Consider the following 14,256-nt stretch of genomic DNA (forward strand, 5'->3'; position numbering starts at 1 on the left):
GTGTTCATGCGTTTTTCTCAGATGTCTGCGATTTCTCCTTAGTCTCCTTCCCTCCTCTGTTTCAACTTCATAAGTGCGAGGCCCCAGTTTCTGGACGACCTTTGCCTTTAGCCAGTGCTTGTCATATTTGCTGCTGGGCTGGATCCGCACATTCTCATTTCTCTGAAGTTCAGGCAGATCTTTTGCCGATTTGTTATAGTAGAAGGCTTGCCTCTCTTGATTTTTCCTCAATTGATCATCAACTTGTTTCATAAGCTTTGGCTTAAGTAAATGACTAGCAGTTGGTAAGAGTGTCCTGGTCCGTCTACTCATGAGCCTCTGAGCTGGGCTACTGTGGAGGCCTTGTGTGGGGGTGTTTCTGTGATCCAGTATAGACAGGTATACATCTGAACCTGCCTGCTTTGCTTTTTGCATTAGTCTTTTAGCTGTTTTTACTGCTGACTCTGCTTTCCCATTACTTTGGGGATATCCTGGAGATGATGTCTGATGGTCAAATTCCCACGTCGTGCTAAACCTTTTAAATTCTTCAGAGGTAAATTGAGCAGCATTGTCAGAGAACACAGTGTCAGGAATGCCATACCTGGCAAAATGGGCCTTGAGTTTTTTAATCACCGTTCTTGCCCTTGTATCCTGCAGATAGTCCACTTCCCAGAAGTTGGAGAAATAATCCACTGTGATCAGATATTCTTTGTCATTCCATGTGAAGAGGTCCGTGCCTATCTTTGACCATGGCCTCTTTGGAATTGCATGTGGTTGCAATGTCTCCTTCGGTTGCTTATCACTATGTGACGCACATATTTCACATTGTGCTATGTAATTTTTAATGTGGTCATTCATACCTGGCCAATAGACAGATTCCCGTGCACGGCGTAGACAGCCTTCAATGCCTAGATGAGTAGAGTGCAAGTTTTTTAGTATGTCTCTTCTGAGCGATTCTGGTATCACAGCTCTATCTCCCTTAAAGATGATTCCTTGATGAACTGAAAGCTCATCTCTGGTGTGAAAGAATGGAGAGACTTCCTTTGGTGCTTGCTGCTTGTACTTTGGCCAGCCTTGCACAATGACCGTTTTGAGAATCTGGAGAGTTTTATCTTTCTCTGTAAATGTCTGAATTTGTTTCAGTTTTTCCTTTGACACTGCTAGGTAGTCAGCCATATTGATGCTTTCCATTTCTTTTTCTTCATTCTTTGTGATGGGTAGGTAAGCTCTACTTAGAGTATCTGCAATCAGTAAGTCTTTCCCCGGACAGAAGCAAATGTCAAACTCATATTTTTGAAGTCGTAAGAGCATGCGCTGCAGTCTCTTTGGGGCATTTAGCAGCGGTTTTTTGGTAATACTCTCCAAAGGCTTGTGATCAGACTGCACAGTCACTCGGCGACCATAAGTGTACTGGTGGAACCTCTCCAGCCCAAATACCACGGCCAGTAATTCCTTCTCAATCTGTGCATATCCCTGTTCTGTTGGTGTTAGTGCCCTGCTTGCAAATGTAACTGGCTGTTGCACCTGCATCAGTGTTGCTCCAAGGCCTTTTTCTGAAGCATCACATTGTACCACCACCTCTTTATCTGGATCAAAATACCTTAGGATTGTTGCATCTGCAATTGCCTTCTTCACTGCCTGGAAAGCACTTTCCTGTGATTCTGTCCATTCCCAGAGGACATCTTTGTGTGTAAGCTGTCTCAGTGGCTCACACATGTCTGCTAGATGCTTGCAAAACTTTGATAGGTAATTTACCATCCCCAGAAATCGCTGAACTCCACAAACATCTTTTGGGGTAGGCATGTCTTGTACTGCCCTTACCTTTTCCGGGTCAAGTTTTACACCATTTGAGGTAAGAAGATGTCCGATATATGGGACTTCTGTCATTTTCAGTTTGAATTTCTCCTTGTTTAACTTTATTTGCTTTGCTCTACATCGCTCCAGAAATTGTATCATTTTCTGGTCATGATCCCTGATGGCAGATTCCATGTCTTCCCCTTCTCCCACTATAAGTATATCATCTGCTATTGTTTTGACTCCAGGGAGTCCTTCCAAGGCTTGCATCAATTTCTGCTGGAACACCTCTGGAGCAGGACTTAGTCCCATGGGCATTCTTAGCCATTTAAAGCGTCCAAAAGGGGATGAAAATGTAGTCAGTGAACTTGATTTTTCATCCAGTTCTACATGCCAGAATCCATTTTTTACATCACATACTGAAAATATTTTAGCCTTTGATAAATCTGGTAGAATATCTTCTATTGTAGGCATTGGATAGTGATTTCTTTTCAGTGCTTTATTCAGTGGCTTAGGATCAATGCATATTCTTAATTTACCAGATGGTTTCTTGACTATGACCAAACTGCTGATCCAGTCTGTGCTCTTCAGGACTGGTGCTATCATTCCTCGCTCCCGTAGGTCCTGTAGCTCCTCTTTTAGTGGTTGCATTAAAGCTACAGGCACCCTTCTTGCTGGTAATCTAGTAGGTGGCACCGTGTGATCAATTTCTAGTTTATATTTACCTTCTAGGCACCCATCACCTTCAAATAAATCAGCATATTCTGTTTTTATAGTCTGAAGATCGAGTATTTTTGGTTTTGAATTTTGTATATTCTGGGACACTTCAACAGCCATTATGTTGTGGGTCTGCACCTTTATTAAGTCCATCGCCTGAACTGCTTTTACACCCAGTAATGGTACATGATCACTACCAGGCAGCACTGTAAATTCCACCTTGTAACTCTTTTTGTTACATGGGTTCCTTAATTTAAGCTTGCAGGTCCCCATTGGTTTCAAAACACTTTTGTTGTACATCACCAGGACCTTGTCCGTGGGCTCAATGGAAACCTGCTTTTTCAGCAGCGCACATGGAATTACATTGCAGCTTGCTCCACAATCCAGCTGAAATCTAATAGGCTGCTCATCCAACAAAAAGGTTGCAAATAACTGTTTCATCTCCTTTGCTACTTGCTGCTTGAGCACATGGACATTCTCTGTTGCAGGCTGCAGCTGTAGCCATGTAATATCCTCATCACTGTCTGTGTCCTGTGTCATTGTGTGGACTTGTCTGTGCTGTTTGCTGGGTTTTAGTCTGCACAGAGCTGAGAAATGGTTCCTCTTCCCACAAATCCTGCAGGTTTCACCATATGCAGGACACTTCTCTTTGTCTCTCTCATGTCTTTTCCCACAATATCTGCACTGGATGGTGCTTTCAGGGAGCCTGGGCCTTGCTTTGGCTCTCCCATATACCGCATGTACTGCCTCATCCCTGTTGGCTTCCATCATCTTCAGGCTGTCCTTTGTCAGCTCAGCCGCCCTGCAGATCTGCAGGCATCTCACTAGGGTCAGCTCTTCCTCCCTCAGTAATCTTTCTCTGAGGTGAGAGTCTCTGATGCCACACACTATCCTGTCTCTGATGAGAGAGTCTCTTATTTCTCCAAAGCCACATGTTGCCGCCAGTCTCCTCAGTTCTGTCACATATCTGTCCACATTCTCCCCAACCTCCTGATCCCTTGAGAAGAACTTGTATCTCTCCACAGTCTCATTCTTTTTGGGGTCACAGTGTTTGTCAAATGCCTGCACAATGTCCTCTAGCACCAGACTGTCAGAGATTTCTGGGATTAGGGTCTTGGCTATTTCTCTCCCCTTTTCCCCAATAAGGTAGTAAAAGAGCTTTACTTTCCTCTTCTCATCCCTTTGGGCCACTGTCAGATCCACATACAGGGTGAACTCTTCCTTCCAGTGTCTCCAGGTCTGTGACAGATTGGAAGAAGTGACATCCAGTGTCTGAGGGGGTTTCAGGCCACTCTCCATTGTGCAGTCTTATCAGGGACTCTGTACTTACAGTTGCTGTGACTCACACAGGTTCTCAGGAGATGCAGACTTGTTATACACAGGTTCTGTGCCCAGCTGCCACCATGTTCTGTTGGTTGACTCTCCTGTATTGGCTTCACACACTGTGGTTGGTCTCAGGCTCTTTATTCAACAAGCTGCCATTACACATGTCACATACTCATGTCTGTCTACCAACAAGTTGCTACCTGCTTTACTGTACACACACACAAGTAGTGAGACCCCTAGAGGCCAGGATAGCATATAACATATTGCTACAGGGACCCCCACAGATCACAAGAACAGGGGGTCTATTGTACCCCAAAAGAATGGAGCGGCAGGTCGCACATGCGCACTATCTTCTCTGTTCATTTGGGGTGCAACGGACCCCATTCTCATAATCTGTGTTGGCCCCAGTACTGAGACCTTCGCCCTATCCTGTGATTAGGGACCCACGTTGTCACTGGACAATCCCTTTTAAAGGAAATCTACCATCCAAATCAATCATGATATTTCAGGGACACTTACCTATAGATCCAGGCACAGATACTGTGGTAATCTTCTTATATGTGTTATATTTGTTATCCATGGCCTCCTTCCTTCTGAAATCAACTTTTATAATTATGCTAATGATCCCAAAAAGCTCTTGGGGACAGTACCAGAAACCCTCCATGCTGTACACCCCCCCCTGCTCCCTCAGCACTTCCCCTTCTCTGCAGTAGAGGAAGTTTCTGCAATGGGGAGGTGGGAAGTGCTTCTGCACAGTTTAACAGCCTGGGATGATACAGTACGGAGGGGCTTTGGTAACAGCCCTTCAGGCTCATTAGCATCATTTTAAAAGTTGATATTAGAAGGAAGGAGGCCATGGATAACAAATATTAGAACATTACCACAGTCACGGTGCCTGGATCGGTGAGTAAGCGATGGATTTTGATGGTAGATTTAAGGGGTGACATTTATCATTAGGCAAGCTCAGTTCTTAGTTTCTGGGAGGTCCACTGCTTGGCAAATTTATTAAAGTTGCTTTGATCCTTTAAAGGGGTTTCTCCACAAACTATAGTTAGGCCCTATCCACGGGATAGGGCCTAACTTGCTGATCAGTGGGAGTCTCCGTGCTGAGACCCCCACAGATCACGAAAACGAGTCGGACCCCTCGCCGCTCCGTCAGAATAATAGAGCAGACGGCCGCGCATGACTATTTATCTCTATGGAGCTGACGGAAATTGCCGAGCGTGGTCCGACAGACCCCTCGTTTTCGTGATCTGTGGGGGTCTCAGCACGGAGACCCCAACTGATTAGCAAGTTAGGCCCTATCCCGTGGATAGGGCCTAACTTTAGTTTGTGGGAAAACCCCTTTAATAAATCTGCCAGCAGGGGTGCTCTGCTCTGCAAAATGCAACATGAATGACTCAGAGGACATGAACATGCGCCGGGGACGACACTTTACGCATTTTATTTAGCAACGTTATTGGCGGCTTCAAGCGGCGAGAGTTGCCCGTGTGACTTTTTGGCTTTAAAAAGGCACAAAAAAGAGCAATTTCGCAGCGCATTAGGCAGCACGATCTGGACTTCTTCCATCAGTGATGCGAGGATGCTGAAACAGATGTTGCTGGGACCTGCAGCATCTTTGCAATTCTCCTATTACATGTGAACAGGGGTATAATGATCATGTACATTTCTGCAGGTTTCTTGTATCTGTTGCGATTCGGTGTGGTGCAGCAGCAAAGTAATATTACTGATCTGTAATGAAGGTGATAGACTCCACTGTACAGTCAGTACCCCTCATGTACCTCTCATAGGGTAATCCCACTGTACAGTCAGTACCCCTCATGTACCTCCTGATAGGGTAATCCCACTGTACAGTCAGTACCCCTCATGTACCTCCTGATAGGGTAATCCCACTGTACAGTCAGTACCCCTCATGTACCTCCTGATAGGGTAATCCCACTGTACAGTCAGTACCCCTCATGTACCTCCTGATAGGGTAATCCTTACCCAGTTTCACCATTCCTTCTACCCCGGCGAGGGTGGGCTGTGCGGGGGTCCCCTGGGGCGATACCTCGCATGGTCTTGAAGGCACCTTATTCTCCGATGAGGAAGAGGAAGGAGCTTCACAAGTCAACTTCCTACTGGGAATAGCTGTGGATACACAAGTATAAAGAGAACATTAGAACACACACCTCTCCACAGAGTTTCTTTAACCCCTTGCTGTCCCAATGCCTCTGTCCATCCTAATTATTATCAAGCCAAAACACTCATAGCTCTTCTTCATATACCAAGTCCCAGTCGTAACTTCTTCTCTGGCCCCAACCCCTTAAGGACGCAGTGATTTTTTATGTTCATTTTTCACTCTCCATCTTCGAAAATCTATAACTTTTTCATTTTTTCATGCACAGAGCAGTGTAAGGGCTTATTTTATGCATAACATGGGGCTGCTGGCTATACACTGGGGGGCAGTGGTGGCTGGCTATACACTGGGGGGCAGTGGTGGGATCTTGGCTCATATTCGGGTTGGCTTATACTTGAGTATATACTGTGTTAGGCTACATTCACACTGCCGTTGCCTGTCCGTACCGTACCGTAGCGGGCAACGGCAGTGTACGGGGAGAGGAGGAGGTGAGCGCAGCTCACCCCCGCCCCTCTCCATAGGAATTAATGGCGCACAGCACCGTATTACGGCAAAAGATAGGACAGGTCCTATCTTTTTCCGGGTACGGTGCCACACGTGTGCTGCACCGTACCGCTCCCGTAGTGTGCCGTGCGCCCATTGCCGTCTATGGAGGACGTATATATATCCTCCATACCTTAGTGTGAATGTAGCCTTACATTTTACAAAACTAAAAAAAGATTTGCACAACAAAAAAAGTCACCATCTTCTGACACTAAAGACTTTTTCATGCTTAAGTGTAATAAACAGCACCGTGGCGTTATATTACGGTGCTGGTTAGTGTTGTGTTAAATTAAACTATATTTCGTACTGCAATCCTTACCTAGTCAATATGAATATCACTTACCGGGTGGAGGTAAGTAGCCATGGAACAGCACGCTGCCACATGATGAGCGCTCCAGTTCTTCACATAACAACAATCTTCTTACTGTGGAGTGAAGGAAAGACGACTCATTAGAACCATGTATAGGATAATCATCAGCAAAATGTGTAACGCTTGGGCCGGCCGCGCACAGACCGTATTTTCAGCTTAATACAGTAACAGCAAAGTGGCTGAGACTCATCCCGTATACAAAATTCAGAAACACACACAAAAAAAAAAATCTGCAGAATTTGCTAATCACCAAATAAATTCAACATCTGCAAAAAAGTCAACATCTGCAAAGCAAGAGCTGAGCTCCAACTCTGATGGGATGACCATGTGGGTTGGGCCATTATAGACACAGTGTGGAGTAAAACACAAAAATTTTTGGGTCAACTCAGACCTTATACTTGTAGGATCTGAAAGTCAGATGCAGGGAAGTTTCTATCTGCTTCACATATTCTGGACACAACATGTAAGAAATCATGGAGTTCCTTTTGCTACTGGCACCAGGAATATTGTGGAAAAGCCAATGGGGCACATTTACTAAGGTGCATGCGCCACATTTGTGTTGCACGCGACCGTTTGTGTTGCACGGCTGCGCTATTCTTCATGCGACACAAATTTCTGCACTGAAAGGGACGTTTCGGTGCCGAGTCGGTCCGTGCACCAGGTTAATCATGATCTCAGATTAAGTGCTGATCCAATACTGATGACCTAGTCTAAAGATAAGTCATTGGTAAAAAATGTGGACCCTCGCCTACGAAACCCTTATGGAAATGTATCTATGTCCATTATTATAAACCACGAAACACTCAAGCAACACACTGAGCTCTGCTACATCACTAGAGGGTGCGGATGCCTCCTTAATGATAGGATAACATGAATGTCATTACCCAGTGGAGTTATTCCATAGAATTCAGCTTCATGGCGCAGGACATTCAGACTGACACCTCTGAAAAACAATAGGGAGTAGATGCATTAGGACATGAAGGGAACCTGTCCTTGACGTTTGGTACATGGGGGTTTAGTGTCCCTCCATTACTTACATAGATCATCACTGTGTAATATAAGACCAAAAAAGTTGATGACAACTCCGGGTCATTGAATGCGCTAGTTGCGCCGGTAGTTGGGGCCTCACCTTAAGTCCAGTTCCTTTGTTCGTAGAAAATTCAATATGGGTGCAAATGCCGTCGGATCGCGGTCAATAAATATCTATAAGGAGGGAAGATCAACAAGATAAAGTCAACACCGAGACCCTAAAGTAACCACAAGATGCAATAACCCAGGATTTTCAGAATCTGCAAAGTAAAAAGGCCGATAAAGCTTAAAAGACGCTCAGCTCCTGGTCCTTGTAGAAGAAGTTTCGTTCATTGTAAAATCTGTGTCCAAAATGCAGAGAAATGTCCATGTATCTGCCATGATGGCATACGGCGAGAGTCCCTGTGATATGGAGCAGGGCTTCTCATCCCCTGTTCTGCTGTGGATTGTGGAGGGTCTAAGCTGTGGGACCCACCCGTGATCAGTACAACAGGGGACTGCAAGTCCTGACCTGCTCCATACTAGGAGGCTTCCAAGGGCTGCTGATGATGCGGTCACACGCACGGCGTTTACGAACACATATGCAATCAGGCCGAGGCACTACCCCGTGCGCTAGCGGTAAATGTGACCGCACCCTCAGGGACCTCGAAACTCAAAACTCCCAAAGCTCTGCAGCAGTTGGAGGGGTTTGCCACTAATACAAAACTTTACCAGAGTAAGTACAAGACCTTAATAGGGTCAGCCATATTGTACTTAGCATGGTAGACTTTCTCTGCAGTCCGTGGGAGCCCTGAGTGATGTGACCCCCCACCCCTACGGCAGCAGGACTTGTGACTTCCTGTGATGTCACAGGTCCTGCAGACTTATGGCGGGTCTGGTGTGCACAGCACCGCTGGAAGTCCACAAGACCTGTGACGTCACAGTAAGTCAAAAGTCCTAATGTCGGGCGGAGTCACATTGCCCAGGGCTCCCACGGACTGCAGAGAAAGTCTACAGGGCGAAATACAATATGGACCCTTTAAAGGGGACTTCCCTGTGGTGCGGTCCCCTGTTGTGTTCAGATCACAGTGGAGATATATACCTTGTAGAGATTATATATATATTTATTATACAACCGTTATAATCCATGGAGACAAAAAAAAAAAAAACAAGAAGAGGAATTTTACTCACTGCTCCAGTTTCATCCCGAAGTGTTGAAATCCTTCCACTTAAGAGGCTGCATGAAGAAGCGATAGAAGATATATTAAAATATTGTTTCGTGGTGAGAATATTAACTTTCCCTTTAAATGACATCTACCACCAGGGTGAAAGAGTGTATGCAAATGAGCCTGAGGGGCTCCAGGCTCCATTAACACTGAGGATCATCCTGGTGGTAGATGCCAGGACACCTGTCATCAGGTCTGTGTCACTTGTCCTGTCACCTCTACCTGTTGGAGCAGCTCACAAGGATCCCAGTCCAGCCTTTATCTAGTTATTTCATACATTATTCATTGTAAAATCATCTATTCTGTCATGTAAATGAGGCTGGTCACATGGTCAGAGGCAGTGATGTCACCCCTGTTCCCCCTCCCCTCTCCTCCCCCTGCTCATGTCTGTGTGTAATGTATAGTAAAGCATTGCTGGTGTCTGTGCTGCATCTGCTGACATGCTGCATCCTCCTAATATACAGGTGAGAGACACAGACATCAGCTACACAAGTACCTGACATGTTCTGCTGTAACATGGCTGCCTGGAGCTGCTGTATCTCTCCTATACACACACACACACATGCACGCACAGGCTGCAGGGGGCGGGGCCACCAGCAAGCACATCATTATACAGGCTGTCAGTCATGCACTGGGGGTGTGGCTGTGCCTCCCTCTCATGAATAGAGTGGACAGCTTGAATATGCTAATGCTTCATTGGACATTTCACAGGTCATTTGCATACAGCTTTAGGACCTCATTGCTTAGGGTTACAGGCATGTAGAGGGACAATGAAGGGATAGAGGCAATGCTCTCTAATGGCAGTTTATGAAAATATATTTAGTTTAGGGGGGTTATTTTGCATGACGGGTTCTCTTTAAGAACAAACTCAAAATTCACACAAGGTGGATAAGATGTGGAGACTTTGCACCAGCACACAGTAAAACGCTAGTGACTGGGGGTGTACAAGGGACCATCCACCATCAGCGGTTGTAGTCATATCCCTACACATTCTACATTCGGAGACGAGAAATAGCCTGCTCGTCGCTTCTATGTCCTTATTGGCCTCCACCAGGCTAACGGACAATCATATAACAGTCTCCGGGCCGTGTACATAGGTGTCATGGGGGCTCATTTCCCAAGGGTCGAACGCTGCACTTCGGACTTTGCACCTTTTTCAGGGACTACACGGCTTGAATGGGTATTCAACAAGTGTCTGCGCTGGGATTGTGTCGCACACGATCGGATTCCATGCGACAGAAATGGGGGCGGGGGGCGCAATGGACGATCCGACTGACTCGGACTGAGTGCGGAATTTAACTTTCAAATTGTGTCGCAAGACAATGCACTTACATGCACCACTAAAAAGATGGTGAACTGTGGCGGAAGTGGGGAAGCGACACACGCAGGATATGGGGTGCACGATCTTAGTGAATCGCGACAGATGTGCATTATACGCGGACAATGCACTCTCTGTGAACTACAGTGGGAATGTAAGTAAATGTGCCCCACGGTGTCCATCACTGAGGGCTCAGACGGCAGAGACATAGGTACACAGAAAAAGAGGCTGCTGGAGATAATAGTAAGTTTCCATCTCTCCCCATCACCCGCATCAGTACTGCTCTATAATGTCCTAGAACAGTGATGGCAAACCTTTTAGAGACCGAGTGCCCAAACTACAACAAAGACCCGCTTATTTATCGCAAAGTGCCAGCACAGAAATGTAATTTTTGATTTATACTCCCTTCTCTGTCACAGCTTTCATTGATGCCAGAGCCCTGAGGACACCAGGAAAGCAGAAAATAGTCCCAAGTACAGCTGTCACTTTAAAATAGCTCTGTGCACAGCAAGTCCTGGGATGTCTGGGACTGTAGGAAGATGCCTGGAGTCATCTCTGGTGATGGCCTGAGTGCCCACAGAAAGGGCTCGGAGTGCCACCTCTGGCACCAGTGCCATAGGTTAGCCATCACTGTCCTAGAAGACGCTGCTGATGCCTCTAAGCGATAGAAAGATTCTCCTCTAGTATCCGTGTGACAATATAGCAGTAAGTCACCAGCCACCAGCCCGGAGACACCGCAGTAGAGGGAGAAAACTGCAAGTCAGAGATTTCCCACTTACCTGGAGAAGAAGGAGTCTGGGATCCACATAAGGGTTTGCCTCGATGTGCTGAATCTGAGAGAAGAAGAAAAGGGTAAGATCCATTATATATCCATATCGGTATATAATAATCCAGGACTAGAATATCCTTCTAACAGATAATACATAATATATGCCTGTGTGATCCTCCCATGGTGATCAGTGCAGTAAGTCACCGGCCTCAGTGGTGATGTGGGTATACATAGGAGACTGATGAGGCCAGTGACTTCCTGCAGCGCTCACATGAATGTATATCAGTAATGACAAGCAGTGAGATGAGCGGGGTTCATGTGCTTTACCCAAACATATTACCGGCCAATCACAACCATTATTACTTGTTAGTTAGGGGCATCAACTCGCTTGATTGACTGTTCGGCCACCAATATTCCCAGGTCAGTCAGCTGAACCCGAACCTGACCATCGGGTCGGCTCATATGTACTCCTGAGCATCAAATAGGAGGGAGCCTTCCTTTAATGAAACATCCCATGTCTATGGGATAGGTGACAGGGTCCGAAATATGCACAACATCAGATCCCTTTTCTTGTCATTAGCGGTGGTCCCAGCGATCGGACCCCAACTAGCGCCACAGCTGGTTAATGGTCATGTGTGGAAGTGCAACTGCAAACCGGACACAACCTGCAGATATATGCGCTGAACATTACAGGAGTCATAAGTCACTGCCAGGCACATGCACACTCGGCCCTATCTGTCGGGGAGAGTCAGAAACCCCAAATATATGAATCTGACGAACCAAAATAGTTACAAATCTTTAGTTATGTGAATGGGAAACTTTGCAAGAATTTCTATGCAGAATGTTTACACTTCAGGTGCTTGCTGTCAGTGAATAGCACAGAATAAGGCAGAAGAGTCTTAGAGAGACCCCAGACTTCTCCCAATGTGAACTATAACGACGTCATCATGTCTATCATGACGTCATGATGCATCCCCGCTATATCAGGGGCTTATAATGGCGGTGCCAGCCTTCCCCCGGTACCTGGTGCCCCCCACATTGAGCTGGATGATCTCCCCGGTGGCCGGGCTGTAGTTGTTGCAGTTCCCGGCCATGCCCGCTGCGGCCTCCGCCCTGCACCCCGCGATCCCCGGGCAGGCGGTGCGGGAGAGTCCCGGGACCAGCGCCTGGTGCGCGGCTATTCCTCCATGGAGACTCCGCTGCTGCACAGGAGGCGGCCAGGCCGCCCGGAGCTCGCCATGTCCTGGGATCCCGGAGGAGGAGGAGGATCCTGGATCCAGAGGAGGAGGCGGCACTACAGGCCTCTGCCGTCATCCCGGCCGCCATTACTGTCACCACGGCAACGCCGGGGGATGAGGGAGACCCGCATCAGGGTCCATACACACGGTGCGTTTTGTGTACCTTCATGTCCTTTAACTTCTCACTCACTGTAAAATCCCCCTCCCTTTTATGTCCCACACTATATAGTGTTCACTCAGTGACCCACTGCATTACCTACATGTGATCCACACAAAAACTATCTGTACCCCGCATTACAGATAGACCCCCTAATGTAACCAAAAGCTAACTGTACCCCGCATTATGTATGCAGACCCCCTAACGTCGTGACCTGAAAACTAACTGTACCCCGCATTACGTTTAGAGACCCCCTAAAGCTAACTGTACCCTGCATTATGTATGCAGACCCCCTAATGTCGTGACCTGAAAACTAACTGTACCCCGCATTACGTTTAGAGACCCCCTAACGTCGTGACCTGAAAACTAACTGCACCCCTCCATTACATATAACACCCAGTAATGCAACCCAAAAACTAACTGTACCCCCTTACATATAGTGTTTTGTAATGTGACCTATCTAATACTCCCCATCCTGTGGCCCCTCACGTAGAATTTGACTCTTTTCTGTAAACCTCCACTTTTACGCCCTTTTCAGCCTTAGGCTATATTCACACGACGATGTGCCCGCCATACCGTAGCACGTCGGCGCCCGGGAGAGGAGGAGGGGGTGAGCGCCGCTCATCTCCACCCTCTCCATAGCAATATATGGCACGTAAAGATAGGACATGTGCTATCTATCTCCCGGCTAGGGATCCGTACGCCGCCGTGCGCCCATTGCCGTCTGTGGGGGACATATATATATATATATATATATATACTTGTTCCCCATACGGCAGTGTGAATGTAGCCTTACACAGATGATGCCCCCTTTTCTATATCCTGACTTTTTGTCGGCCCCCAAATACGTCCTGCCATCTAAATCCTAAATTTGCAGTTTTTGTTCACTATAATAAATACAAGTATAATAAATGATAAAAATTGAAATGTCTTATCCCTGATCTAAGGGTTCAGGCCTGGGGTGAATAACCTTTATTGGCCTAAGAGCCCCAGTGCCGTACTGCTCAACTTTAAGGGGTGCATCAGTAACCAGCACCCTAGATGCCCCAACATCCACAGGACAGCACGAAATGCCCCCCCCAGAAACCAAATACTGCATCCATAGCAGACCCCAGGGCAGATAATATTGGTAACTACTAATACTGGAGACCCCAGAGCATAAAACTAATAATACTGGAGACCAGGGGCGTAACTAGGAGAGGAGGGCCCCAGAGCAGGCTTCTGAATGGGGCCCCCTTCCAACTTAAAAAATATACAAATTTGTATACTCACACGTGCGATTTACAATCGAACCTTTATACACTCATGCGAACATTTAGAGCAAATATACACACATACATACAATGCTATATACAAATGCACAGCGTATATACACACATGCAGTATATAGAAACACCACCATACTTCTGAAACACATATAGCATATACACATCACAGATACAGCATTCCTCCATTCTTTCATGTGTCAGGTCAGATGATGGGGGCCCCCTGACACTGCGGGCCCCATAGCAGCTGCTATGGCTGCTACCCCTGTAGTTAAGCCCCAGCTGGAGACCCCAGAGCAAACAAATACTGGAGACCCAAGAGCAGACAAATACTAGAAATCCTCAAAGCATAAAGCTACTAATACTGGAGACCCCCAGAACACACAAATACTGGCGACCCCCCATAGCAGATAATAAGACTGGAGAC

General features: G+C 46.6%; 2 protein-coding genes across 2 annotated transcripts in view; one reads left to right on the plus strand and one right to left on the minus strand.

Annotated features, from left to right (window-relative positions):
* KCTD3 (potassium channel tetramerization domain containing 3) overlaps window positions 1–12,438 on the minus strand; it is a 37,172-nt gene extending 24,734 nt beyond the window's left edge. Inside the window, exons 1-7 of the mRNA XM_072140126.1 lie at window positions 12,193–12,438; window positions 11,180–11,233; window positions 9,048–9,093; window positions 7,978–8,051; window positions 7,733–7,791; window positions 6,822–6,902; window positions 5,803–5,946 (exon numbers count right to left, since the gene is read on the minus strand). Coding sequence (XP_071996227.1) covers window positions 5,803–5,946; window positions 6,822–6,902; window positions 7,733–7,791; window positions 7,978–8,051; window positions 9,048–9,093; window positions 11,180–11,233; window positions 12,193–12,263 — 529 coding nt within the window. The 5' untranslated portion in view covers window positions 12,264–12,438. The remainder of the gene's footprint in view (window positions 1–5,802; window positions 5,947–6,821; window positions 6,903–7,732; window positions 7,792–7,977; window positions 8,052–9,047; window positions 9,094–11,179; window positions 11,234–12,192) is intronic.
* Window positions 12,439–12,466: 28 nt separating this feature from the next.
* LOC140121017 (spermatogenesis-associated protein 7 homolog) overlaps window positions 12,467–14,256 on the plus strand; it is a 287,164-nt gene continuing 285,374 nt past the window's right edge. Inside the window, exon 1 of the mRNA XM_072140130.1 lies at window positions 12,467–12,555. The gene's annotated coding sequence lies outside the window, so the exon portion shown is untranslated. The remainder of the gene's footprint in view (window positions 12,556–14,256) is intronic.

Source organism: Engystomops pustulosus, chromosome 3 (assembly GCF_040894005.1).
Source record: "Engystomops pustulosus chromosome 3, aEngPut4.maternal, whole genome shotgun sequence".
NCBI lineage: Eukaryota > Metazoa > Chordata > Amphibia > Anura > Leptodactylidae > Engystomops > Engystomops pustulosus.